Below are 23,718 nucleotides of genomic sequence, written 5' to 3' on the forward strand. Positions count from 1 at the left end.
TCCACACTTGACCAAATCCCAAATACCTAAACAAACGGTCGGGATTTGAAATGTACGTACTGTACTGTACTCATCTCAACCACGGAGATGTTGCTGCGTATCCGAAGCGCTGGAAAGCATGATCCCTGCCAACCTAAGGTTGTGAGTAGCCGGGCGGCTGTACCTCATCTCAGGCACTCCGTTCCGCCGCTGGTAAAAGTACGATGGGCAATTGGGACAACACACGACTGCATGTGGTGAAAGCAATGCATACGCCCATACGCCCACTTGGGTGTTGGTTGATGAATTGCATGCATGCAAACCAACGGCCCCCGTTCCATTCCCGGCCGTCTTGGATGTCCGTGAATCCTCTCTGCTCTGCCTCCCGGTTTGCAAGCCGCACGAGTCAGCCAGCCAAGTCAAGCCGCTGTTCGTTCCTTGCATTGCATGTGTATGGCCTTCCTTGGCTAGGTTCGGCACTTACATATATACCTCAGCTTCTAAACATTTGGCGGAGTCTCACCGCATCGTGCTGCTTCGACATTGTGACGAGGGGGCCACGGAATAAAACCGTCTACCATGGGCGGGCTAAGAGCAGCCACAGTATGTAAGTAAGATAGAGTTACGCCACCAAAGTCCAGAATGGTGTCAGATCATTAAAACAGTCGGAGAATTCTTTGAAAATCCAATGCGTCGGGCTAAAGGAGAGCTGAACGCTGGGCTAGGGGTGGCTGCACCGCTAGAGTCTCGTTGGTTGTCCGTGTCCATGCTGCCCCAAAATAGAAGAATCCTGATACGTCAACGGAGGCTCTACCAGTAATAAGTTTACTCTTCTTGCCAGCACTTTCATGCCTTAAAAACAAACCAATCAACTCCGGTCCCAGTAACTAACTCACATCATGATCCTCCTCCGTGCATTACATACATGAGCTACAGATACGGGTGTGTGAGACAAGCATAATCAAGCGTTCCGCTCCCTTGGGTTAATCCAGCGGTCAACCAGGAGCAGCACGCACCAAGTTCGCCACGTACCAGTTCACCGGAAGCCCCAAGCGACCCGAGGACCCAGCTTTGCCTTTCCGTTGAAGAAAGAAGGAAAAGCATGACGAAACCCCTACGTTCCCCCTCTCCCTTGACCGACAAAGTTGCTCCTCTTAATTTAACGACTGGCTGGGTGCACACATTGTCAGAAAACGGTCCATGTCTCAAGAAGCAAATAAAGAATTGACTTGTCATCGTTACACCGGTTTCTGTTCAGCCGTCGAGTCGCACTCGCCAAAGGGATCGGTACCGTCGAACCGGATCGTCAACGTTACACACACACGCTTCAACCGGTAGTTTGGTTTGCAGGAGGGAATGAGGGGAAGCTGGAAGAGTATAAATTGCTTATTCAGCCCGTGCCACTGCACTGGATTTTGCTTTATTGCCAATGGGAGCGGGTGGACTGGAGAATTAAGTCGGTCAGCCAGTTGCCAGTCGTCATCTCACCGCATTCTTTTTTCTGGCTCATTGCTCATTTGTGCCGAATTGAAAGAGGGCGGCCAATGAGCGCGCAGATTCCAGCAATTCCCCTAGATCGCGTGTATATACCAGCAGCGTGTCGCTGCTGCTAAGATCTCACCTGAGATTGCTTACGTATGCTGTGTGTGAATGTAACTCTGGCGCCTATTGTCTCGCAAGATCAGCCGAGCACCGAAGGTCTGTGGCTTGACCTGTAGAGGGGAGGGGAGTAAACTCCGTCAGCTCAAAGTGGATTGAGTATTGATAGAAAGGGGTTGGTCACTTGGTGATTTATATACAGAGAAAAGAGAAGGTTAACAGGAAGAGAAAAAGAAAGCCCGTCTTACGTATTCCTTGTACTGGACGCCGTCCTCGAGCTTGAACATGTCGAGGTTGCTGGACCAGCCGCCGGCGCTGATGTCGTACGTCTCGACGCGCTTGAAGGCGAGGCACAGCTTCATGTCGTCCACGACGTCGTTGAGGCTCTGGTCGACCTTGGACTCGCGGCTGCTCGAGGCGTCGTGCTCGCGACCAGGAAGTTGTTGGGGCCGGACTGCGCCGCGCTGCTCTACTGCCCGAAGGCCTCCCACTTGCGGCTCTCGGCCTTGCTCGCGCTGATGTCCCAGACGACGTTCTTGGAGTCGGCGGCCGCGAGGCCCACGATCTGCTTGGCGTGCGTCTCGAAGCCGCCCAGCGTCCAGGCCGGGCGCTGGTACACGTTGGCTGCGTCGACGGTCTCAGAGGCCGTGTACTCGCAGTCTGTGGCTTGCATGGTGATTCTGGCCAGCAATAATCAGTGACAAGTCAGTTGGCCAATGCCTCCTTAAACGTGAAAAAAAGAACAAAATGCGAAGAAACATACCCGGGCGTAGACGTGGCGCCTGGTTCAGCTTGCGGAGGAGGTTGGCGTAGACCGCGCCATAGATCTCGCGCGTCTTGTTCTCGACCTTGACGGCCGTGTTCCACCAGCCCTCGCGCAGGTTCCCGAGCTTGTCCGAGACGCGGTCCTCGTAGGGTTCCGGGTCCTCGGCCCGCTCGCGGCACTCGAGCACGTACTTCTTGTACGCCTGCAGCTCCTTCTTCTCCTGGTTCGCGTAGCTTTGCTTCCGTGTCTCCAGGTCCGAGCGGAGCTTGAAGAGCTCCTCCTTGGCTGTCGCGCTCGTGGCATTCTCCTGCGAAGAGAGGTGAGAATAAGTAAGGGATAGTGCTAGAGGGGTAAAGGAGGCAAGGGAATGAAAGAGTGGTTCGGGTTATTGGGAATATCTCACAGGCTTGACGAACTCCATCCATCTTATTGTATTGTTCAAGTTAGTTTGTATAAACCTATTATACACGATAGCAAAGCGGTCGTTGAGACGTGAAGACGTACCTGGCCAGATGCTGGATGTAGTCTATATCCGTCTTCACGTAGAAAGGTGATCCGTCATTCTCCATCAGGTAATTGGAGTAATCGTGGATCCGCTTGTTGAAAACGGGCAAGGCGCTGTTGGCACCGCCGCCGAATGCACGCGATGGCGGTGCGATATAGAGGCGCTGCTTGGGACTGACCTGGGTCGCCCCAAGAAGGTAGCCCTTGACCTCGTTGGCGTAGGCAAACCAGACGGCCTGGTTGTTGTCAGGAATCTTGACGCACTGGGGCTCCTCGACAGACATTGTGTGTATAGGGTGTGCGTGAAGATTGGGAATCTTATAAGATGGATGTTGAACAGAGTATGGGGGTAATCAGGTTGTGCTTCACTATGGTGATGATGAGACTGGATCTTTAGAGTAAAGCGAAGGGGATACAGCCTTTTATAATCCGGCTATCATCACGATGTGAAATTTACTCACATCGCTGTTCTAGGGCTTCCAACAAAATCTTCAGCATACAAGCTCCTCCTGGCCGCTATCTGCATCTGCTGTTTACCCGCCCATCGTATATGACAGCTTCTCTGGAACCATGGGCCGGTTCAGAGCAGTTACAGGTCTGAAATGATGTGTATTGGCATATATCTGATTCAGACACCATACACGATGAAGCATTCATCAAGGGCGACATCCACTTGCCAGTAGTACCTCGTAGAATGCGGAACTTCTGAGGCAAATTTACTTTATGGAGAATGCAGCAGCCATCCCACCCATTGTACCAATAGACTGGTTGAGCCAACGCCGGACTTACATGTCTTTCGTCATTCTTGTTTGCACATGATTCCTTTCTCATCTATCTATAAACCGTCAGCTTCCTTGAAACGACATATTAATAACACAAGCTGGGCACGAAGGTGGTGAATCTGATCACTGGGTTTGCTGTTGCAATTTGCAACCTCTGCTGCCAGAAGCAGCAGCAACAAGAGTTGCGAGTGTTAATAGAAGAGAGGAGTGCTAAGGTCGCTAGTCGCTCAGACGTAAATTATCCCATATGAAGCTCAACCCCTTCCTGTGCTGAGTCTGCGTTCAGCGTTACATGATACGGAGGAGGTTATGGCGTACGCTAGGAGCAGGGGCGTGGTTTATCAGCATATTGCTGTCACAATATGAAACTGTTCTTTGTCTTTAACATCGTATGGGTCTAGTTCACGGCAAATTATGCCCCCCCCCCCCATCAGTCAACTGATGACCTGGGAATAGACCCCGTTCATGGTCATACCTACTCACCGCAGACCTATGAGCCGTGGCTTCGAGGGGCTGGATGTGACATGTATGGCATGTTCAACTGAGCTCTTTTGCCGTACTTGGGGTATCACTTCGACAACGACATCCTAAGAGGGGCCTAGGGGTGATGTGCGACCAGAGGTTCGAACACAGATACCTGCAAAGGCTCTAGTGCTGCAACCTAAACTCACGAAACATACTTATCATCTCTCATACTTCATTGTACGTGAGACTAACAGGACAGCCAATACTGAAGACCCTGGGGTCTCGCTTCATCTCTATGATGTGTGGGCCTTGCACCGGTACTGTCCGATACAGCAGGTATATCCATTTCCGAAGGAAGAGAAGGCCGAGTAAGATCATATCGACCCAAGTCTCTGGGAAGAGTTGTTCAAGTTGCGATACGGCAGGATATTGGCAGAATAACGACAAGAAAGCCGGCGAGGTGAATAAGGATTCGCCAAGGCCAATAGTATATGAGTCACACCGAAGTAGAACATGCACACGATCTGCTGTATGCTGCTGTTGCAGCGTATCAACCATAACGAATACGACTGACATGAGCTTATCTCAATGACTAAGGTACGGGAATGTTCCGAATTTGGTCGGCTCGGTACTTTTGATAGCGCAAGGGCCCCGCCGCCGATGGAAGCCGATTGGCCACTGGATGGACACCAACAACCTATGCGTGCCCTATTACGATACCGATTGCTTTACTACTACGGAGTACATATCCGTTATCTCAGCTATATATATACATATAGTTCACCTATTCATGTTGAGTTGGAACAGATGTGTCTCGCATTCATCGTTCCTGTCGACAAATCGATGCATCTCGAGTAGGCGCAATAGAGTTACTGCCCATCGAAGAACCAAGCCATCCCTACTTTGGCCGGAATCGACTTAGACTAGTGACCATGCCGAATATCGTGGTGGTTGGGTATGTAGAACCAGTCCACCAGCATTCACAAGGTCAAGGCTAACACGATTTTACAAAGCGCCGGAGTGTCTGGACTGACATCAGCCTACCTCTTGTCAAAAAATGGTGCCAACACCATCACAGTCGTTGCCAAACATATGCCCGGAGACTATGACATAGAATACGCATCTCCATGGGCTGGCGCAAATGTTCTACCGTAAGTAAAGAGATCCCATCTTGCGCCGCATAGGTCCGGTGTTGACAAAACCAAGGATGGCCACCAAAGCTTCGAGCCGATGGGAACGGCAGACATGGCCAGAATTGAAGAGACTAGCCGAGGAGGTGCCCGAGGCAGGCATTCATAAGATGAGTATGTACACAGATAAAGGTTTTGTTGATCACCGCCCATGCTGACAAGGCCAAATAGAGTCGCGGGTGTACCGGCGGGAGAAGGACCTCGAGAAGCTACGCAAGGGGAGTACGCTTTCGATGGTCTATTCAAGGAAAACCCCTGGTACAAGACGCTGTTTGAAGATTTCCGCGAGCTGTCAAAAGACGAGCTCTCGCGCGATGTTGCTTCGGGCGCCGAGTTCACCTCCGTCTGCATCAACACCATGCTCTACCTGCCATGGCTCGTCGGCAAATGCCGCGCGAACGGCGTCGTGTTCAAGCGAGGCGTCCTTAAGCACATCTCGGAGGCTGCCGCGTGGAGCCACGCGGGGGGCTCCAAAAAGGTCGACTTCGTCATCAACACGACGGGGCTGATGGCTTCGCGGCTCGGAGGCGTCGCCGACCAGGACGTCGTCCCCGTCCGGGGCCAGATCGTGGTCGTCCGGAACGAGGCGCCGTACATGGTCACTAAGTCGGGCACCGACGACGCCGAGGATGAGGTCTTCTACATCATGACGCGTGCTGCCGGAGGCGGCACCATCCTGGGCGGCACCTACCAGAAGGGCCAGTGGGAGAGCCAGCCCGACCCGAACATCGCCATGCGGATCATGAAGCGCGCAGTAGAGATGGTCCCGGAGCTGGCCGATGGCAAGGGCGTGCAGGGACTGGATATCGTTCGCCACGGAGTTGGGCTTCGACCATATCGAAATGGCGGCGTGCGCTTAGAGAAGGAAAGGATTGAGGGTACCTGGGTTGTCCACAATTACGGCCATGCTGGTTGGGGATATCAAGGTTCTTATGGATGTGCTGAACGCGTTGTTGAGCTGGTTGATGAAGCCTCGAACCAGCCCAAGCTGTAAGAACCTGTGGGCGTATACAAGAAACAATAGTCTTCAAGCGTTACTGGTATGCAAGAAAACATCTATGGGTGCTATAGCCTACTTCCTTAGGTGTTCCTATGTATCTGTAGTACAAGCACACCACCCAACAGGGTGAAGTTATAACCGAGGAATCAATCGAAGTGGTGAACCTACGAAATCCATTAGTAGAGATTAGCGGCTTACCGTCTGAACCCCAACCGCTACCATCTAATTTTAGCGTGCCAAGTCCCATCCAGCGCACCCGCACGGGTACCCAATAAGCAAACACCCTTGACAGTTCGTGTCTCGATCTGCCCTTAAACTGAACGTCATTCTTTCAATACATCAACGCGGCTGAACGCGTAGCGCAGCGTAGCGAGCATCCATCTAGGCCGCTAAAAACAACACCACGATGGCAGATCAACAGCCAGGACTCGTTGCGCAGGCTCGAAATCTCGTCTTCGACATTGCCAATCGTCGCCATGTCCTCTCCAAGCTGGTGCCCGTCGGCCTCTTCCTCCTGGATGCCGTGCTGTGCGCCTTGATCATATGGAAGGTCCCCTGTAAGATGCAATGCCAAAACAAACCTTACTCTATTCTGAAAGGGACCAAGTACTAACAGAGTCTACCTTATAGACACCGAGATTGACTGGAAGGCATACATGGAACAGGTGGCCCAGTATGTGTCAGGCGAACGCGATTACACCGTCATCAAGGGAGGCACCGGCCCCCTCGTCTACCCGGCCGCCCATGTTTACACCTATACCGCGCTGTACAACATCACCGACGAAGGAAAGAACATTGTTTTCGCACAGGAGCTCTTTGCGGGTTTATACATGGTCTCGCTGGCACTGGTCATGACGTGCTACTGGAAAGCCAAGGTAGGTTAGGTTGTCCAGATGGCAGAACTTCTTTGGCTGGCGCGCGAGCAGATATCTAACCTCGAACAGGTTCCTCCCTACGTCTTTCCTCTGTTAATCGCATCCAAGCGACTGCACAGCATATTCGTCCTGCGTTGTTTCAACGATTGCTTTGCCGTCTTCTTCTTTTGGGCCACCATCTGGTGTTTCCAACGCAAGGCATGGACTCTCGGCTGTATGGCTTTCACATGGGGTCTGGGGATTAAAATGACTCTACTGCTGATTCTTCCCGCTATTGGCGTCATCTTACTCCAAGGCCGGGGTTTCGCCGGAGCTCTCAGGTCGGCTGCGATCATTGCCCAGGTCCAATTCGTCATTGGCGCTCCCTTTTTGAGGGAAAATGCACGCGGCTACTTGTCACGAGCTTTTGAGCTGTCGAGGCAGTTTTTCTTCAAATGGACTGTGAATTGGCGTTTCGTAGGCGAAGACGTCTTTCTCAGTCGACCCTTTACCCTCTCACTTCTAGGTCTACACGTGGCAGTCCTGGCTACTTTCGCCATCCAAAAGTGGCTTAAACCTTCGCGCAAGTCTCTGGCGGCGATCATAGCTCCCATCCTGCAATTCCACTCGCCTTTCAGTGCCCAGGAAGAGCCTATGGTGGCCTCGGGTGTCACTGCGACGTACATCATGACCACCATACTTTCGGCCAACATCATCGGACTCCTTTTTGCTCGGTCCCTTCACTATCAATTCTATACCTATATCGCCTGGGCCACCCCGTACCTCCTGTGGCGAAGTGGTACTCACCCCATATTCCAGTATGGTCTGTGGGCAGTCCAAGAATGGGCTTGGAATGTCTTTCCCAGCACGTCTGTCAGTTCCGGTGTCGTAATCGCCGTGATGGTTATTACTACGGCTTCGTCATGGTTTGCTGCAAACCAGGACTTTGAGTCTGTGCCGCGGATACTGCCGAGAGCGAAGAAGACATGATTGATGCAAGAGACGCCGTTGATAATTCAGTCGTCATCCTCCGAATCGGAAGGGGGCATCTTGCCGACGTTGGATTCTCCTTCATCCTCGTCGTCGTAAGTGTTCTTTGCGAACTCCTTGGGCCTAAGGTCGGATTAGCGTACAAAATTCGTCCATGGCAGGAAGGATTGGAGGTACCAATAGCTCTGCTTGCGCCATGCTTTCTCGTCGCGGACAATATTGGAAATGCCGCCCTCGGCTCTACTTTTGGCCTCGGGGGTAGGGGTATAGGTCCACCAGGACGTAACCGCCGCGCTTAATCCAGATGGTGTTTCGGAAGCGATCGGCGAGTTCCACTACCACGGTCTTTCGGCTGGGCAAGAGACAACCGTACATATTGTTTCCTTCGGCCTTGATGACACGCGCAAGAGACTGGTTCTCGCTGAGCGTATCCGGAGGGGTCATGGACTCCTCGGCCGCGGCACGAATATCACGCTTAGGCCTGCCCATCTTCAAACCTAGTGTCTGCTTCCGGGTTTGATGTGCAGGGTTCAGTCCGAGGTGGTATGGAGAAAAGTGCGCTGATGGAGGATTTGAGGGCCCAGGAACGGGCAATTTTTGGCAGCTACTATGGGTGCGGGATCTACCGGGGTTCTTCCGATCCATAAGTTCAGACATCAAAGTTGACCAGCAGTAGCCTAGATTTGTCTGTACACGTACATACAACAAGAAATAAGACAAAAATCTTGAACCATATCATATGGAAGATCTGCCGATGTTTTCTATGTTACCCTTCTTAAGCTTGCTGTGGGCAGGTAACGGTGCCACTCATGAAGACGAATTCATACTTCGTGTCACCTTCGTGTGTTGAGAGATCAATGCCCACCATTGTACGTCCAAGCTATCGGTCTTGTGGCAAGATAATCCATGAGATTCTTGATGGTAATACAGGCAAGCTTCCGTATTTACCTACTTGTTTATTAATCTACGATGGACTTGGAAGTACACCAGACATATTGGTCAGCAGCCAGGCCCGCGGAGCTGGGCGGAGTTGATTACAGCAAGACCCCATTCCCCCACGCCCGCCATTAATAAAATGCGGGGGATCCATACCCGCTACAACTCTCTCCTTGAACCGGGACTGGTTTCTGGAACACCACCACTATCAACCCCAGGGGCCGGCCTTGCGGCTGGTTGGCCGCCGCCGTAGTTTCTACGACGATTTCCCTGTAGCATGTGCCACTGTGCCACCTCACTTATCTAGGTGCGTCTTTGGCCATCCCTGTTTATGACCATGATCGGAACGATACCTTGTGAGATAACCACAACAGCGTTGCCTAAGAGAACTGGCGCCCATGAGTTCAAGGATTCGTCATCATGTGTACGTATTTGCTATTCCCCGCTGCCAAGTACAAAGATGGGCCAGAACCCAGGGTTCACCGATGAGCCTCATTCACTACTTGATTACAAACCCCTTCCTGTTTCCCAGTCTCGAGAAGCCGAGAAAGCTGTTACGGCCTTGGCTTCAATATATTTATTGTTAGACGTACTTTCAGACCGCTCCTGAGCCATTGGTGCTCGTTTGGTGAATCCTTTCCTTCCGCGCCTTCTCATTCAACTGTGCTCATCAACCAAATAAACAATCTTTACAAATAATCAAGATGGACTCGCCCATGTTCGGGGCTCTGGTCCACGTGGATTCCGCTGCCGCTCCCTTGTTACCGGCCACTCCTGGGCGAGTCGTCTCGCGTACGTATCCCGCCGTGCCGCAGCAGGACGACGATATCGAGCTCCAGGCAACAAATAAGCCACGGATTCACCACCAACACACCAGCTCGTCTTCGGGGCCACCGCTGTCAAGCCCCGTCGGTTGCCGGGATGAGGAAGCAATGCCGGCACGGACTTCTGCTGCTGGCGGCGGCATCTCCGGCTCGTCTTCTCCTACTCTGAGCACAGGCGGAGGGGGAGAAGCAGACGCCGTGGAAGCCATGCAGAGCCTCTCCGACCCGCCCATGAACTGGTACAGGCTGATGTCGATCTGTCTGATGCAGCTCCTGGGCGGACTCAACGACGCCGCGCCCGGTGCTTTGATCCCATATATAGAGACGTAAGAAAAATTTAAGCCCAGCCCCAACCAATCGTTTGCAATTGTCATTACCGTATTGTTTTAGTCCATAACTAAAACGAAAATTGATGCAGCCATTACAATATTGGCTACGCCGTGGTATCGCTCATCTTCATCGGCAATGCCCTCGGCTTCATCATGGCCGCGCCCTTCATTGACACGATCCGGGCCCGGCTGGGCCGAGCCAAAACGCTGGCCCTGAGCCAAGCCTTGATGGCCTGCGGGTACATCCCCATGGTCTGCACTGCGCCATTCCCGCTTATCGTGATATGCTTCTTTCTTATCGGGTTCGGCTACGCCGTGAGTCTAGCTATCGGGAATGTGTTCTGCGCTAACTTGCGTGAGTTCTCTCTCTCTTTATACTATACCTATCTTCATATCTGCACTGGACCTACTCCCCGCCGTAGTCTATTACTCTAATGGGGTATTCACTATGACTGGAAGAACTCAATTCTGTAAAGGGAGGGAGGGCATTGACTCGATACATCTGCTATGCTACAAGACTAACAGCGACCATAAAGGTCATGGAACCGCCATGCTCGGCGCCATGCATGGTAGCTATGGGGTAGGCGGTACTGTCGGGCCCATCATCGCTACCACGATCGTGACCGTCGGGCATACCATCTGGTCGCGCTACTACTTCCTCACGCTGTCCCTAGCCGTCATCAACCTTGTCTTCGCGACATGGGCGTTCTGGGCGTACGAGAGGGATGTTTCTTCTCTGCCCACAACGACGATGCCGCCGACTACTAATACCTCCTCGGCCGCGGCGCCACAGCCGGTAGTCGGCAGTAGCAGCAGCGCCATGTTCGCCGCATTCAAGTCCAAAGTGGTGGTCCTGGGCGCACTGTTCATCTTCGCCTACCAGGGCGCTGAGGTGTCCATCTCGGGCTGGGTCATCTCGTTCCTGATGACGGAGCGGCCCGCGAGCGGCGTGGACCCGGCATCCATCGGGTACGTGACTGCGGGCTTCTGGGCGGGCATCACGCTGGGCCGGTTCCTACTGTCGCCGCTCGCGAGCCGCGTGGGCGTTGGCGAGAAGACGTTCGTGTACATCCTCGTGGCCGGCTCGGCCGTCTTCGAGGCCCTGGTCTGGTGGGTGCCCAACGTCATTGGGGAGTCAGTGGCGCTCGCCGTCGTCGGCCTCCTGCTGGGCCCCGTCTACCCCTGCGCCGCCTCCGTCTTCACCAAGTCGCTGAACCGGCGCGAGCAGGTCAGCGGCCTGGGCGTCATCAGCGCGTTCGGCAGCTCCGGCGGGGCCGTGGCGCCCTTCACCACGGGCATGCTGGCGCAGGTCGCGGGCACCTTCGTCCTCCACCCCATCGCCATCGCCCTCTTCGCCGCCATGACGGTCTGCTGGTACGGCATCCCGGCCGTCCGGAAGAGGACCGAGTAGAGCTCCCGCGTGTAGAGCGGGGAGGCGATCCGGTGGGACTTCTTCTTGGACGAAATCATGGACTTAGTGATCATGGTGTGCTGGGAGATGCTTTGCTTGGAAGCCATGGCTTCGACTAAACTGATATGTGTTCAGAGGTCTGGTGTGTGAACTGGTTGGGCGTACAGATGGATATGTAGAAAGCGGTATATAGATGCTATAAGATGGTGTGGATTTGTTCGAGTTTGTGCGGTGTCCCGTCTCCAGCTTCTTGTATTCGGCGCGAATCTCTAAAACATCTGAGGATCCCCTTTCCGGTCATTTATTCGGCGTCTCTTTTGGAAACGCAGGCCTGTGTGGGTCAGCTTGCTCAGTATACATCGTGCCATAACCACACGATCAAGAATTCCCAGCCCAGATAATAGCGAGACATTTTCGTTCTTGTGAGTCTCGAATCGCTTTGAAGATAGATCGGAGCTCAGTATCAGTTCTAGGTGGCAATCGAACGAACGACATCACGATTATGTGGATCTTCGTTGCAACTGCGGCATGCCGACGCCGGCACATATCGAGGGCACGGTGACTGACTCCTCTAACCCCGGCCTTTATTGCGGCCTTGTATGAAGATGATAAACCGGAAATCTCTGGCATCCACCACAACGTTAAAAATTGTGGAATCCTCTCGGTCTACGCTGTTATACGCGAGAGTAACCAGTTCAGTAAGGCGTGCTGTTGTTGTAGCTCTCGAGTGGTGTCTGTAGCGCAACCCATGTGAACGCCGCGTCTATTCCTCTATTTTGTTTCTATCATGTCTATTTGCATGAATTGTAGATGTCTGAAAAATGCTCAAATCTATCGCATACCGTCCTGACAAGTGGCACCATCATATATACTTTAGTCGCGGCCAGTGGCAGCCTCCTGGACGGTCTTCTTGCCCTCGACGACGCTCTGGACAATCTTGTGGATGTCTGCAAAGCTGTGGAAGACAGTGAAAGGCACCTTCTCTCTCTCGCAGTATAAAACCAGATCTGTTTTGGTGAAAAGGACAAGTTAGCAAGTTTTATGAACGGCATATTTCTTCGCGACACCGATAAAGGGCCGATATGCTTACCCCGGCCGGCCCTAGCGAACAGCAGATCCGTCTCCTTGGCGGCCGAAAGATCCGACACACCGTCGCCGGCGTAGAACATGACGGGGCGGTCCTTGAGCGCGGCGTACGGGCGGATCTCGAGGCTCTTGTCGTGGCCGTGCTCGCTCTCGTCGTGGTAGGTGATGGTCCAGCCGCCCTCCTCGTTGATGTCGGTGTGGCCCGGGCTCGGCATGACGTCGCTGCTGACGATCTGCATGTGCTTGACGGCCTCGTCGCCGACCAGGTGGGCCAGCAGGGCGCGGATGACGGGCTGCATGCCGCCCGACAGCACGACGACCGGGACGTTGTTGGCGCGACACCAGCCGAAGAACTGCTTGAAGGCCGGGTCCAGCTTGATGTTGGCCGTCAGCACGCGCAGGCACTCGTCGAAGGGCGTCTGGACGCTGTCCAGCATCTCCTTGAACGAGTCGGCGAAGGTGCGCTTGCCGTCGAGCACGTCGTCCATGCACTTGCGGCGCTTCTCGTAGCCGAAGCCCAGATTGTCTGTCATGTAGTCATTGCTGTCCTCCAACGTGATGGTTCCATCGAAGTCGGTGAAGAAGATGGCCTTGGGGTTTGTGGCCAGGGCAGGCAGGTTGGTCTGGTTGGTTGAACCCATGATTGCTTGCCGGGATTTGTCTGTGTAGGCGTAGTAATTCCTTTCTATGCCGGTCAATGCGATATAAGCAAAGGTTGGTAAATGAAGTACCAACCCTGGAGTGAGAGAAGTTGCGACTTTGTTTTTTTCCAGAAAGAATCTATGAAATGACGTCACGCAGAACGGATGAGATGTGAAACGAGTGCTCCTATAAGAGAAGATATAAGACGTCTATGCTTTCGGGGTGTTTTGGATAGAGGGAAGAAGAAGAAGGGGAAGAGGGAGAGAGGGAGGTAGAGGAAGGGGGTAATCAAGTGTTGTAAAACTTGTCGCGACTCAGAGCACTCACCCTCTAAAAGAGTAGGAGGTACTTCCTATTCACTCAGCTTCCAGGTAGGTAACTGACCGAACCAAAGATGGTGGGATGGATTTCCTGTTACTCGCTCCGTACTAAAAACACGATATAGTCCCGCCAATTGAGCCGGTGTAATAAGAGAAAGCTACCCCTCCATCCGTCACCGATACCTACCCAAGCAGGTGGGGTGGATAATCAGAAGGGCCCTCGTTGGACGATCGCTGCATCGACCAGTCAGTCCCTACTCCCTGCACATGCCGTCTTGGATGGGCAGGCGGTGAGAGCCTTGGCCAGCATCAATCGATCTTACCGGGGATGACGGAACGGACCACTGGATAGTGGACTGTGTGCCTCGGACCTTGGGTTTTTTACAGTGCTGCGTGCTACGTGCTACTAGACTACAGGCGACAGGGCTACCTATTGTCTCGGCACCCATTGGAAAATACTCTCTTAAGGTTAGGCATTTTGACAGACCCGAGGAGTCTCGAGCTTCGAGCAAGCCAGGCCTCCAGCACCTAGAAGGTGTTGCGAGACTATTTCAATTGCCTCAATTGGAATATGCCACCTTCTCGAGTATGGCGGCCCATACTCGGGATGAGCACACGCTTGCTGCACGAGCAATCGCCAACAATATCCGTCGTGCCGGCCTCGAAGAGGTTCAAGCTCGTGCTTGACGACTACAGCTTCAATCCCAAGTATAAGAGCCAACTACGCTGCTTTTCGTCCAGGCCTCCTCCCGACGGTGGACAGCCCCCCGACTTTTCGCATCTCGACCCCAGCAATGCCTCGCAACCGCCCCTGCCGCGAACTACTCCATCAGCATCATCGTCTCGCCCTCCGTCCTCGTCACCATCTTCCACCTCTTCAGAATCCACTGCCAATGCCGGTCCTTCCTCCAAAGATGGCACCGCGTCGAAAAAGGCCTCCTCCGACCAGCAAGGCTCCGCCTCCAGTGACATCACGACCGACCCCTCTCTGCCCTCGCAATCCCCGAACGCCTCGCCCATGGCCGATAAGTTCTCCTCCTTCATGGACCGCTTCCAGTCCTCCCTGTTCCGGGCCTCGCAGCGCGTCAACCAGCTGACCGGCTACACGGGCATCGAGACGCTCAAGTCGCGCATCTCGGACCTCGAGGCCTCCCTGGCCGCGGCCCAGGAGCACCTGCACGAGACCCGCAACACCTACAAGTCGCGCGTCGACGAGCGCTCCGCGACGCAGCGCGAGGTGACGACCCTGCTGGCCCGCCAGAAGACCTGGACCCCGGCCGACTTCGAGCGCTTCACCAGCCTCTACCGCTCCGACTACGAGCTCGAGACGGGCGTCGCCGACAGCGCCCGCGAGCTCGAGGAGGCCGAGCGCGAGACGGAGCGCCTCAACCACGACCTCAGCTCCGGCATCCTGGCCCGCTACCACGAGGAGCAGATCTGGAGCGACAAGATCCGCCGCATGAGTACCTGGGGCACCTGGGGCCTCATGGGCGTCAACGTCCTGCTGTTCCTCGTCCTGCAGTTCGGTGCCGAGCCCTGGCGCCGCGCCCGCCTAGTTAGGGGTTTCGAGCAGAAGGTCCGCGAGGCCCTTGAGGAGGAGCGCATCGTCCGCGAGTTCGAGAGAGAAGAGGATCGACGACAGCAGAAGCAGCAGCAGCAGCCTGAGGTATTCACGACGGCAGCCGACGCTACTATCCCGGCGGAAGCGGAGATAACCAGCAGCCCTGATCCCGTTATTATGGCGGAAGGGATACCCGTCGAGATCGATACTGCAGAGTCGACTTCTACGCCGGCGTCCTGGCGGGAGCTGTTAACAACACCGTCATCTTGGAAAGAAGCCGCCCGCGATCTGGTGAGCGATCGCAAGGTCGCCATACGGATGCGGGATGTATCATTGGTAGCATTAGAAGGCGTCGCGGCTGGTGCCGCCGTAGCGGGTACCGTTGCCGTTTTCTTGATGAGGAGAACGTGAACAAAGAAGGAGAGGCCCCTTTTGGAGACGAGAGAGCCATCTCCTCTCTTCCGTCTTACGCAGAGAAAACTACATGTATATATATGTATAATGTTTGAACAGACGAAACCTGTAAAAAATGAAATGTACTTATCGTCACGGTCACAAAGTCGACGTGTACCCATATCAGGGCAACACTGCATCAGACCATGTCGCAATATAGCATTGCTGCTAAGATCATTATCCAGGGCACAGGGCTGAAGAACAAGCTCGAATGAGTAAGGGGTTGTATTAGCAATCGTAATCCATTGACATCAGCCGCTACCGGTATTTTCGCTTTCTATTCGAGTATGGTGATGGATACCTCAGAGCCTGAGGGTGGGAGGAAGGGGAGCAACTGGATGCGGCTATGTCCCGGATGCATGTTTTTCCTAAAAAGACATTCCCGTATAGCCATCCCCTTTCTCCTTTCCGGTTAGGCACATGGACGAGAGGCCTCCGCATCCTCCATTCTTGCAAAAATGGTATAGTGGCACCTGCGCTTCCATATATCACTCTCTAAAAGTGCTACCTTGTATATTCTCACTTCCGACTCTTCCAAAGAGCCGTCCGTCATTCAGCACATTCTCCTCGCTTTTTTCCATCCGGCCATACTAATTCAAAACAACGAACGCTTTCTCGTAGAACATGATGGAAGAGTGAATGACGAAACATGATTAGGCCCAGGATTGCTCAACACCTCCCGGCATTCCCACTATCGGCAGCCGTGCGAAGAGAACAGGGCAGCGATAACGAACTGGACTTAGCCCGCTGTAAATCGACGATGTCCGGAGTCGAGGATCGATCGAGTCCTGAATTGGATATCATCCGCGTTGCACTGACCCAAGGAATTAATGTTGGATATCATGGACAACAGTTGCTTAATCAAAGTCGGACGTGTACGAGAATCCACGGAACTCCTCTTGCATAGCTTGCGAAAGCACTGTAGGAAACTGTTAGTGTCTGTATAGCGAACCAGAATTGGCACAATAAAGAGTATAACTTACCCGACTGCACGGGAGTGAGTACAGGTGTAACACTAGTAAACTCTGAATCGAAGTTGCTGGTATCCGTTGCATTCTTGATCTGCGGCATGAACGGCGGGGTCTCTCGCTTGTGGTAGATATCATCCCAGTTGATGTTGCGGAAGAATGGCTGGTTCATGATCTCCTGAGCATCTGTGGGACCGCTCCCAAGACGTTGATCAGGTTCTCGTGTGAGGAGTTTCTGCAGAATGGACACAGAGTCTCGCGGCATATGAATAGGATACAGCGGCTCGTCTGCCAGAATAGCATCGTAAATCTCGTCTTCATCCTCACCTCGGAACGGAGACTGTTGTAGAAGCATTTGGTAGATCAACACTCCGAAAGCCCACCAGTCGACAGCACGGCCATATTTCTTATCTAACAGGATCTACAGAACACGTTAGTACCGGGGCAGCCCAAACAGTTCTCGCAGCTAAAACTTACTTCCGGTGCCATGAACTCAGGGGTACCGCAGAATGTGCTTGTGGTAGAACCGTACCACATGTCTTCCTTGCATAGACCGTAATCAGCGATCTTGATGTGACCATCCAGGGTCAATAGAATGTTATCAAGCTTGAGATCACGGTAAATGACGCCATTTTCGTGGAAGTACTTCAAGGCCAAGCAGACCTCGGCGGCGTAGAATCTGGAGGAGGTTAGCCGCGAGTAGTTACAACGTAGCAAGCATGACTTACTGTGCGCGCTTTGGCCCGAATTTGCCGCGCTGAATGTGCAACATCAAATCACCACCACTGATGTACTCCATGACGAAGTAGACTCGGGTTTCTGTCTGGAAGCAGGCATGAAGGTTCGTCAGGAACGGATGTCGTTCGCGGTTAGCAATCAAGAAAACTCTCTTCTCCGAACGTATGCTTTCCACTTCGTCGTTCTCGATGATAAACTCCTTTTTCAATACCTTGATTGCAAAAAGGCGCCTCGACTTCTTCGTCTCTGCCAACATGACCTTTCCGAAGTTACCCTTTCCAAGGACAGCCAAGAAATTGAAATGATCCAACCCAATTCGTTGGCCGGTTCCCGGATCTGTTGCAAGAGGCAACGGCTTTCTTGAACTGGACACAGCGGAAGTCACAGGTTCAACTGAAGATGGCTTGGGGATAACGGGGGCACTCTGTTGATACATAGGCTGCTGGGTCTGCTGCGGGGGCAGCTGCTGTTGAATGGGATGAGTCTGCTGCGGTTGCTGCATCTGTGGCTGGCTGGCATAGTTATCGACGTTGGCATACGCTTGAGGATTGTACTTGGGCTGCTGGGGAGCGCCATACCCCTGGCTTTGTGCATACGGATCTTCATAGGGATCCACGGGACCACTACTGTACGTCCCAGTCCGACCGGCGGATGGATCCGAATACTGTGAGCCCGAGGTTCGCGCGCCCTGGGAAGCCATCGTGCCGCTCATAGCAGCCGAGGCGGCGGCGGCGGCAGCCATAGACCCACCCGTTGAGGTGCGTTCTGGATGCATGGGCCTTTGCGGAGATGTTTGGCCATACATGGCCTTGGCTGCATTGGTTGCGTCTTGCGATGCCTGCGAGGCAATACTTGGCTGGTAGGACGGAGCACCAAATGGAGAGGTCGGACCTTCGCTTGACGGGCTCATTTTCCCCTGTCGCAGGGTTCTTATCGCTCAACGATGACACCTTAGACTGTCGCTGCTTTTGGGTTCGAATACCCTCGAGGATTTGATTGGCCACAGCCATACTCATACCACAAAAGTCGGGTACCAAATGCACACACGCAGCGTGAGCTGTGAGATTGCATTCTGTGTGGGGATTAGCCTCTGCGGTCAGCCAAAACAAAACGCTTTCTTCTTACCTGAACACTTTCGACAATTCTTCTTTGCCAAATGGAAGCATATAACCACAGTGACAGCACCAGTTGGCAGTGACGTTGGAGAACGGCGTAAACCTGTGAGGAATGCGGTGGTTGATCTTCTCTTCGTCCGGGTCCGTCTCGGCGTTAGACTTGCTAATACACTTTGTGACGACGCTGCTGTAGCATTTCGTATGGCAGGTGTACTTGCAGTCCTCGCACTGCATACCGGCGGAATATTTGAGGAAGTCACCGCAAAGCGCACATCGCATGATGTTGTAGAACTGGTGCTGGACAAATTTGTGGCCGTACATCTCATGGACCTCTTCCTTCCTCTGGCGCACAGCTCCTTTACGACCAAGACCAAGGTCTACGGGGCGACGATCCTTATTCATCTTCGTGAAATTCAGTTGCAGGTGAATTCCACCAGATGGCTCCAGAGCAAACCAGGCATCGATCGGCTGGTTGGCAATCTGCGGGGTGGCTTGAGCGCCAAAAGATGTCTGTTGTGGCGGGCTCTGGAAGCCAGGAGATCCAGGGGGCGGGCTGAACTGAGGCTGCTGTGGTGTCATCGGGAATTGCGCAGGTGGTGCACCCGCGTTGCCAATCTGGTTCGCGGAGACCCATCCTGAGTTGTTGACCTCGGCCTCGATTCGTTTGCGGCGCATCTCCTCAATGATATCGGAAATCCGAACCCAAAGCATACCGATGGGAAGGGCATGTTCGCCAGGTTTATCGTAGACCGTGAGCTCCATCTCGTTGGCTTCCCGAACTTCAATGTTGTGATATTCACCTTCCCATCTGTCATTGCGTGCAACTTTGGTACGTGCGACAATGTTATCCTCGACCTTGACAGCAACAAAAGTCTCGGGGCCGCGGGAGAATCTTGCGGTACTAGCATGATCTACGTCCCTGACCTGAATGACCCTGAATGAGAGTTGACCAGTAAGGGGCTTCCTCAAGTTAGGCATGTTGATGCTGTCATCTAGACATGCGTTAGTCCAAGTACACCACAGAAATCAAGAGACGTACCATCGGGAGAATCGCCAGACTCAAAATCGTCAATATGCAGTTCCTCGTATCTCTTGAGCGCTTGCTTGAGCAGCTGGATCTTCTGTTTGCTCTCGACCCGCTTGGCAGCTGCGTCTGCCTTGCTCTTCCTATCGCCGTCCATCCCATACAGCTGCACCATTTTCTCGATACCCTTGAGGTACTGCTCTTCGACGTTCAGTTTGAACTGAATTTGACTCAGCATGAGCTGGATGCGCGGGCCAAGGTATTGGGTGTCGTATTTGATGAGATCGAGCTTCGTGAAGTTGGGCCTGGTTTTAGGCATACCTGAGCCAGGTCCAGGGGAGCATAAGGATGCCGGGGAGGCATGAGGTCACCATGGCCTCCGACCTGACTATACTGAGCCGAGCCGTACGATCCACGATCACCGCTTTGTCCCGTGTAACCACCACTGGAATCCTTGGGCGGCGGCGTGGGTGGACCTTCGCTGTCGTTCAGCAGATCCGAGCCGCTCTTGGGTCGTAGCGAACCAACTGCTGTTGAACCGGAGCTGAGACTCATATTATCGACTCCTTGCCCCAAACGCTTCACTTGGAGGTCTCGAAGCTTATCCTCAAAGAAGCTGATATTTCTCCGGGCATCGCGTATTTGACTGTTAATCCGGGATCTGACATCTTCGTTGCCCGTCTGCTGAAGCATCGAGTTTGCAGCATTAAGCAAAGCTTTCTCGCGCTCAATCTTCTTGTAGATCTGGGACATCTGTTCTTCTTCGTTCATCCTGGCGGCGGGTTGCGCGTCGTCACGCGCGGGGCCAGTCTTTGTGGGAGGGCGCGATCTTTGTTGGTTGAGCAGAGACGAGGGAGGCTCTGAAGAGAATGGCTGCCGAGTGGTGCGGCTAGCGTTATCGATATTATTGCCAAAAGATCATCAAGATCGAGCGACCAAGAGATTCGCAGGCTAATGGATTGCAAAAAGTGGAAGACTGCAGTCTCCGAGAAGGAGGATCTTGACCTTACGGGCCGTAACGTTAGTGGGGGGGGGGAGACAAAGCAGTTTAGTGGCTGCGGTCGCAATAAGGTGGTAGAGAAACAGGTAGAAATGCAAACCCCCCAAGGCGGCTGGGCTACATTAGCCCACCAAGGTAATAGGTCGGGATTGTTGGGCCGGGGTTCGAGAAGGAGTGGCGCGAGGATGAGCGCTATGGGAGAGCGTGTATGGGTGTGTAATGATGGGTGGTGTGCGTGTGAGCGTGTGCGAGTGTGTGGTGTGTGTACAGTAGGAGGATGATGACGAGATGGCGGGGTTTTCTGTGTTGTGGGTGCCCGGATTGGGATGGCCAGGATGAAATGGGGTGAGCAGGTACAGAGATGCCAAAAGAGAGGGGGAGCAGCACGCAGAGAAAGCACAGACAGACAGATAGGCCAACACTTGGAAGTCAAGTAGAACAAAGTACGTACTAGTAATAAATGCGGTGGGGATAGGGAGATCGAGTGTCGTAGTGGCAGCTTGAATTCCCTGTTTGAACTCAAAAGAGGTAGGAATCCTGTCTTGCCATGTGCCGTCGTCCCTAGCGATTCGAAGGGTGGGAATCAGGTAAAAGCGATGCTGTGGACAGGCTAGGCCGACTGTGCGAGTTCAACATGCGCGGGGCGCCGGATGAGTGCTGCGAATGTTTCCTGCTACAAAGAAGGAAGTCGACACAACCCGAGCTGCCGAGAGAGTGTTTTTAAGGGCGTAGGTAGAGAAAGAAAGAGACGGTCTGCACTGGAGGATCAAAACTTCCTGTCCCTACTTACATGTACCCGACCAACCGAATTGGTGCCCTCAGCAAACCTCAGATTTATTAGGACCATTCGCATTGGGAAGTGAGATTCTAAAAGGGAACTCGGCAAAGAAGCCCCTCCCAAGTGGCAGAGAGGTGGGTTCCTAGTATGTAGAGGGGGATTACGGAGTACTGTAGACAATTATGATATGAGGGTGGGGGAGAGAGAACTTGAAGACAACAGAATATTATTAATAAATCCCAAAGTCAAGTTATTAATCAACATTCAGTTTCAAGATTTGAGACGATGGATTTCGTCTCCTGCCCGATGGCATTGAGGATGCCCAACCTCAGCGACTACCCTGATCAACAGATCGCAACATACTGTTGCTTAGCGAATGCATTCGAAAACAATGCTTCATGCCGGGAGGGTTCTAAAGCAAGTCACCCGTAAGATTTCTACATACATTATGTAGCTATATTTTGTGTAGGTATGCAGGTATTTGGTATTCTCACTGCTTGCTACCTACGCATTTCCTCTCAACTTCCAATACCAGGCGCAAGTAGCCAGTCTTATCTACAAGACGAAGCCCTTCTTTTTGTATCACTTGTATTGCCGTGTAGGACTCACGAGTCGCGCCATGAGCTTTGTGCATACTTAGGCCTTAAAGTCCTTGAGTCCGCGCCATCCATGCCGCGTTTCAAAGCCATATCCATGTCGCAAGTCGGACTGCGGGCAGGAGGGAGCTTTGGCCAGGGAAATCGTCTCATAGCATGTGAGTCAGGTTGCATTTTGACAGGCCCGGTAAGGCCTATCGATGTCGGGGATAGCCTCGGAAACAATGTTGGTTTACCGTGGTATGTAAACATCATGCCCAAATGCTGAAGTTCGGTTCTAATGGTAATTCGGCCAGACCGCCATGCATTTTCTTTGGGCTCGTAAGTAGAAGCATACAGGAATCAGCCGATTAAAACTGCCAATCTTTTCAGCGTGTCAATTTGTTGCAACAAACCATCAGTTGGCGAAGTCAATGCAGGTGTGTGTGTGTATGCGTGTGTCAAGTGCTAAGATCTTACCTCCTTTTTACGAACAATCGCCAACCAATCCCATGCCCCCTGTAAAGACCCCAGTAAGATCCGATAACCATCTCCAAATCCTCAGAGAGCACCACCGACCTTTTGCCTCGCTCCGACTGAAGTATCTGTAGGCCATTAAGACTACCCACAAGCAATCACCATGACATCAGCAGACCTAAAAGCCCTCCTCGGCCCGGAGGTTCTCAGCCTGGCCGTGGCCGAGATGCTACCCTGGGATAAGCACGCCGCGATCGACTTCGGCGAAGCCATCGACTGGATCTTCTTCGGCGGCGCCCTCCGCGACACGCCGCACCACCTCATCACGGCCGAGGAAGAGGCCTTCCTGCACCAGAAGACCCTCTCGGCCTTGGAAATCCTCGCCTCCATTGGCCTCGCCAACATCGACATGCCGGGCCTGCTCGAGACCCTCCTGCCGCCCCCGGCAGACCCGTCCTTCCCGGAGCAGGCCCTCGGCCTCCAGCTGGTCCTGGACTAGGCGCCCCGGGAGCTCCTGGACGGGCCCCTGGACGACCGCTGGGTCTACGGCTACTTCGGCGAGCTGTCGGCCGCCCTGGCGCAGCAGCTCCGCGCCCTTCCCGAGGCCCAGTCGCCGCACAGCGCGGTGGAAAGACAGCGTATCGCTTGACTACTTCGTCTGGGCGCGACTATGGTTTGCGGCCCCCATCGTGCACCATGAGGCCCTGGCGCACGAGGCCGTGGCCATGACGGAAGAGCTGCGCGTGCTTGTGGAGAGCGAGTACGAAGGCGGCGCCCGTGACCCGTATCGGGATCTGCCCAACGAGGTGCGCTGGGATCATTACGGGTTCCCTCGCATGCTAGAGGCGCGCCAGGGGCCCCCGAAAGGAGAGGACGGAAAGAGCAGCGTGACCGCTGGCTGTTTCTGGATCTGCGCCCTGCTCGATCTGCATTATCCCATCTTGATCGGTATCCCTATCGAAACAGCGTGCTGGGCTGTGTGTCGACGCCGGATGAGGCAGATTGGTTGCAGAAGGCCGTGTTCTTCAAGTCACCGGCGCCAGAGGTGGTGAAGCGTATCAAAGAGGATGTAGAGGCTGGGTGTTGGTCACCTATAGGAGCAGAGCTATAGATGGGGCAGCAAGACACATGAACCATGGCATATTTTTAGTTACGAACACATACAACGCATGTGAAGAGCTATGCGTACCCTACTTCAAGGTAGTGACAAGGGCTTTCATTCATGAAGCTGATACTATGCATTGCTATAGGCCATTGATTTTTTAACCCTCCAGGGTAATTGTGTTGTCCTTCATACAGTCATCACGATATTATGCAGTGCTCTCTCTGCCTCAGCTGGAGCCAACATCCGC

The 23,718-nt window shown here is 53.5% G+C and overlaps 9 protein-coding genes across 9 annotated transcripts; 5 read left to right on the top strand and 4 right to left on the bottom strand.

Moving 5' to 3' along the window:
* Positions 1-1,793: 1,793 nt before the first annotated feature.
* On the bottom strand, positions 1,794-3,132 carry PG994_000224 (uncharacterized protein; the record flags this gene model as incomplete). The annotated part of the gene is made up of 4 exons (XM_066851633.1): positions 1,794-1,986; positions 2,052-2,244; positions 2,342-2,637; positions 2,849-3,132. The coding sequence occupies 4 exons, from the start codon at positions 3,130-3,132 to the stop codon at positions 1,794-1,796; spliced, it is 966 nt and encodes a 321-aa protein (XP_066722265.1).
* Positions 3,133-5,027: 1,895 nt separating this feature from the next.
* Positions 5,028-6,279, top strand: PG994_000225 (uncharacterized protein; the record flags this gene model as incomplete). Its single annotated transcript, XM_066851634.1, has 4 exons — positions 5,028-5,050; positions 5,109-5,246; positions 5,302-5,399; positions 5,459-6,279. 4 exons carry the CDS (start codon positions 5,028-5,030, stop codon positions 6,277-6,279), a joined length of 1,080 nt encoding a protein of 359 aa, XP_066722266.1.
* Positions 6,280-6,691: 412 nt separating this feature from the next.
* PG994_000226 (glycosyltransferase) lies at positions 6,692-8,129 on the top strand (the record flags this gene model as incomplete). Its single annotated transcript, XM_066851635.1, has 3 exons — positions 6,692-6,842; positions 6,916-7,160; positions 7,230-8,129. 3 exons carry the CDS (start codon positions 6,692-6,694, stop codon positions 8,127-8,129), a joined length of 1,296 nt encoding a protein of 431 aa, XP_066722267.1.
* Positions 8,130-8,155: 26 nt separating this feature from the next.
* On the bottom strand, positions 8,156-8,618 carry PG994_000227 (S1-like domain-containing protein; the record flags this gene model as incomplete). The annotated part of the gene is made up of 3 exons (XM_066851636.1): positions 8,156-8,252; positions 8,307-8,380; positions 8,406-8,618. The coding sequence occupies 3 exons, from the start codon at positions 8,616-8,618 to the stop codon at positions 8,156-8,158; spliced, it is 384 nt and encodes a 127-aa protein (XP_066722268.1).
* Positions 8,619-9,769: 1,151 nt separating this feature from the next.
* Positions 9,770-11,629, top strand: PG994_000228 (MFS efflux transporter; the record flags this gene model as incomplete). Its single annotated transcript, XM_066851637.1, has 3 exons — positions 9,770-10,215; positions 10,308-10,573; positions 10,695-11,629. 3 exons carry the CDS (start codon positions 9,770-9,772, stop codon positions 11,627-11,629), a joined length of 1,647 nt encoding a protein of 548 aa, XP_066722269.1.
* Positions 11,630-12,502: 873 nt separating this feature from the next.
* PG994_000229 (2-3-diketo-5-methylthio-1-phosphopentane phosphatase) lies at positions 12,503-13,356 on the bottom strand (the record flags this gene model as incomplete). Its single annotated transcript, XM_066851638.1, has 2 exons — positions 12,503-12,636; positions 12,720-13,356. 2 exons carry the CDS (start codon positions 13,354-13,356, stop codon positions 12,503-12,505), a joined length of 771 nt encoding a protein of 256 aa, XP_066722270.1.
* An 892-nt stretch (positions 13,357-14,248) lies between these two features.
* PG994_000230 (uncharacterized protein) lies at positions 14,249-15,649 on the top strand (the record flags this gene model as incomplete). The annotated part of the gene is made up of 1 exon (XM_066851639.1): positions 14,249-15,649. The coding sequence occupies one exon, from the start codon at positions 14,249-14,251 to the stop codon at positions 15,647-15,649; it is 1,401 nt and encodes a 466-aa protein (XP_066722271.1).
* Positions 15,650-17,778: 2,129 nt separating this feature from the next.
* On the bottom strand, positions 17,779-20,307 carry PG994_000231 (calcium-independent protein kinase C; the record flags this gene model as incomplete). The annotated part of the gene is given in 6 exon segments (XM_066851640.1): positions 17,779-17,790; positions 17,813-18,253; positions 18,264-18,510; positions 18,523-19,504; positions 19,552-19,825; positions 19,858-20,307. The coding sequence occupies 6 exon segments, from the start codon at positions 20,305-20,307 to the stop codon at positions 17,779-17,781; spliced, it is 2,406 nt and encodes an 801-aa protein (XP_066722272.1).
* A 2,222-nt stretch (positions 20,308-22,529) lies between these two features.
* PG994_000232 (uncharacterized protein) lies at positions 22,530-23,477 on the top strand (the record flags this gene model as incomplete). The annotated part of the gene is made up of 3 exons (XM_066851641.1): positions 22,530-22,819; positions 22,866-23,343; positions 23,397-23,477. The coding sequence occupies 3 exons, from the start codon at positions 22,530-22,532 to the stop codon at positions 23,475-23,477; spliced, it is 849 nt and encodes a 282-aa protein (XP_066722273.1).
* Between the last annotated feature and the right edge of the window lie 241 nt (positions 23,478-23,718).

The sequence above is a fragment of the Apiospora phragmitis genome (assembly GCF_038363925.1).
Source record: "Apiospora phragmitis strain CBS 135458 chromosome Unknown utg000001l:1.0-2902119.0:1.0-2906034.0, whole genome shotgun sequence".
Lineage (NCBI taxonomy): Eukaryota > Fungi > Ascomycota > Sordariomycetes > Amphisphaeriales > Apiosporaceae > Apiospora > Apiospora phragmitis.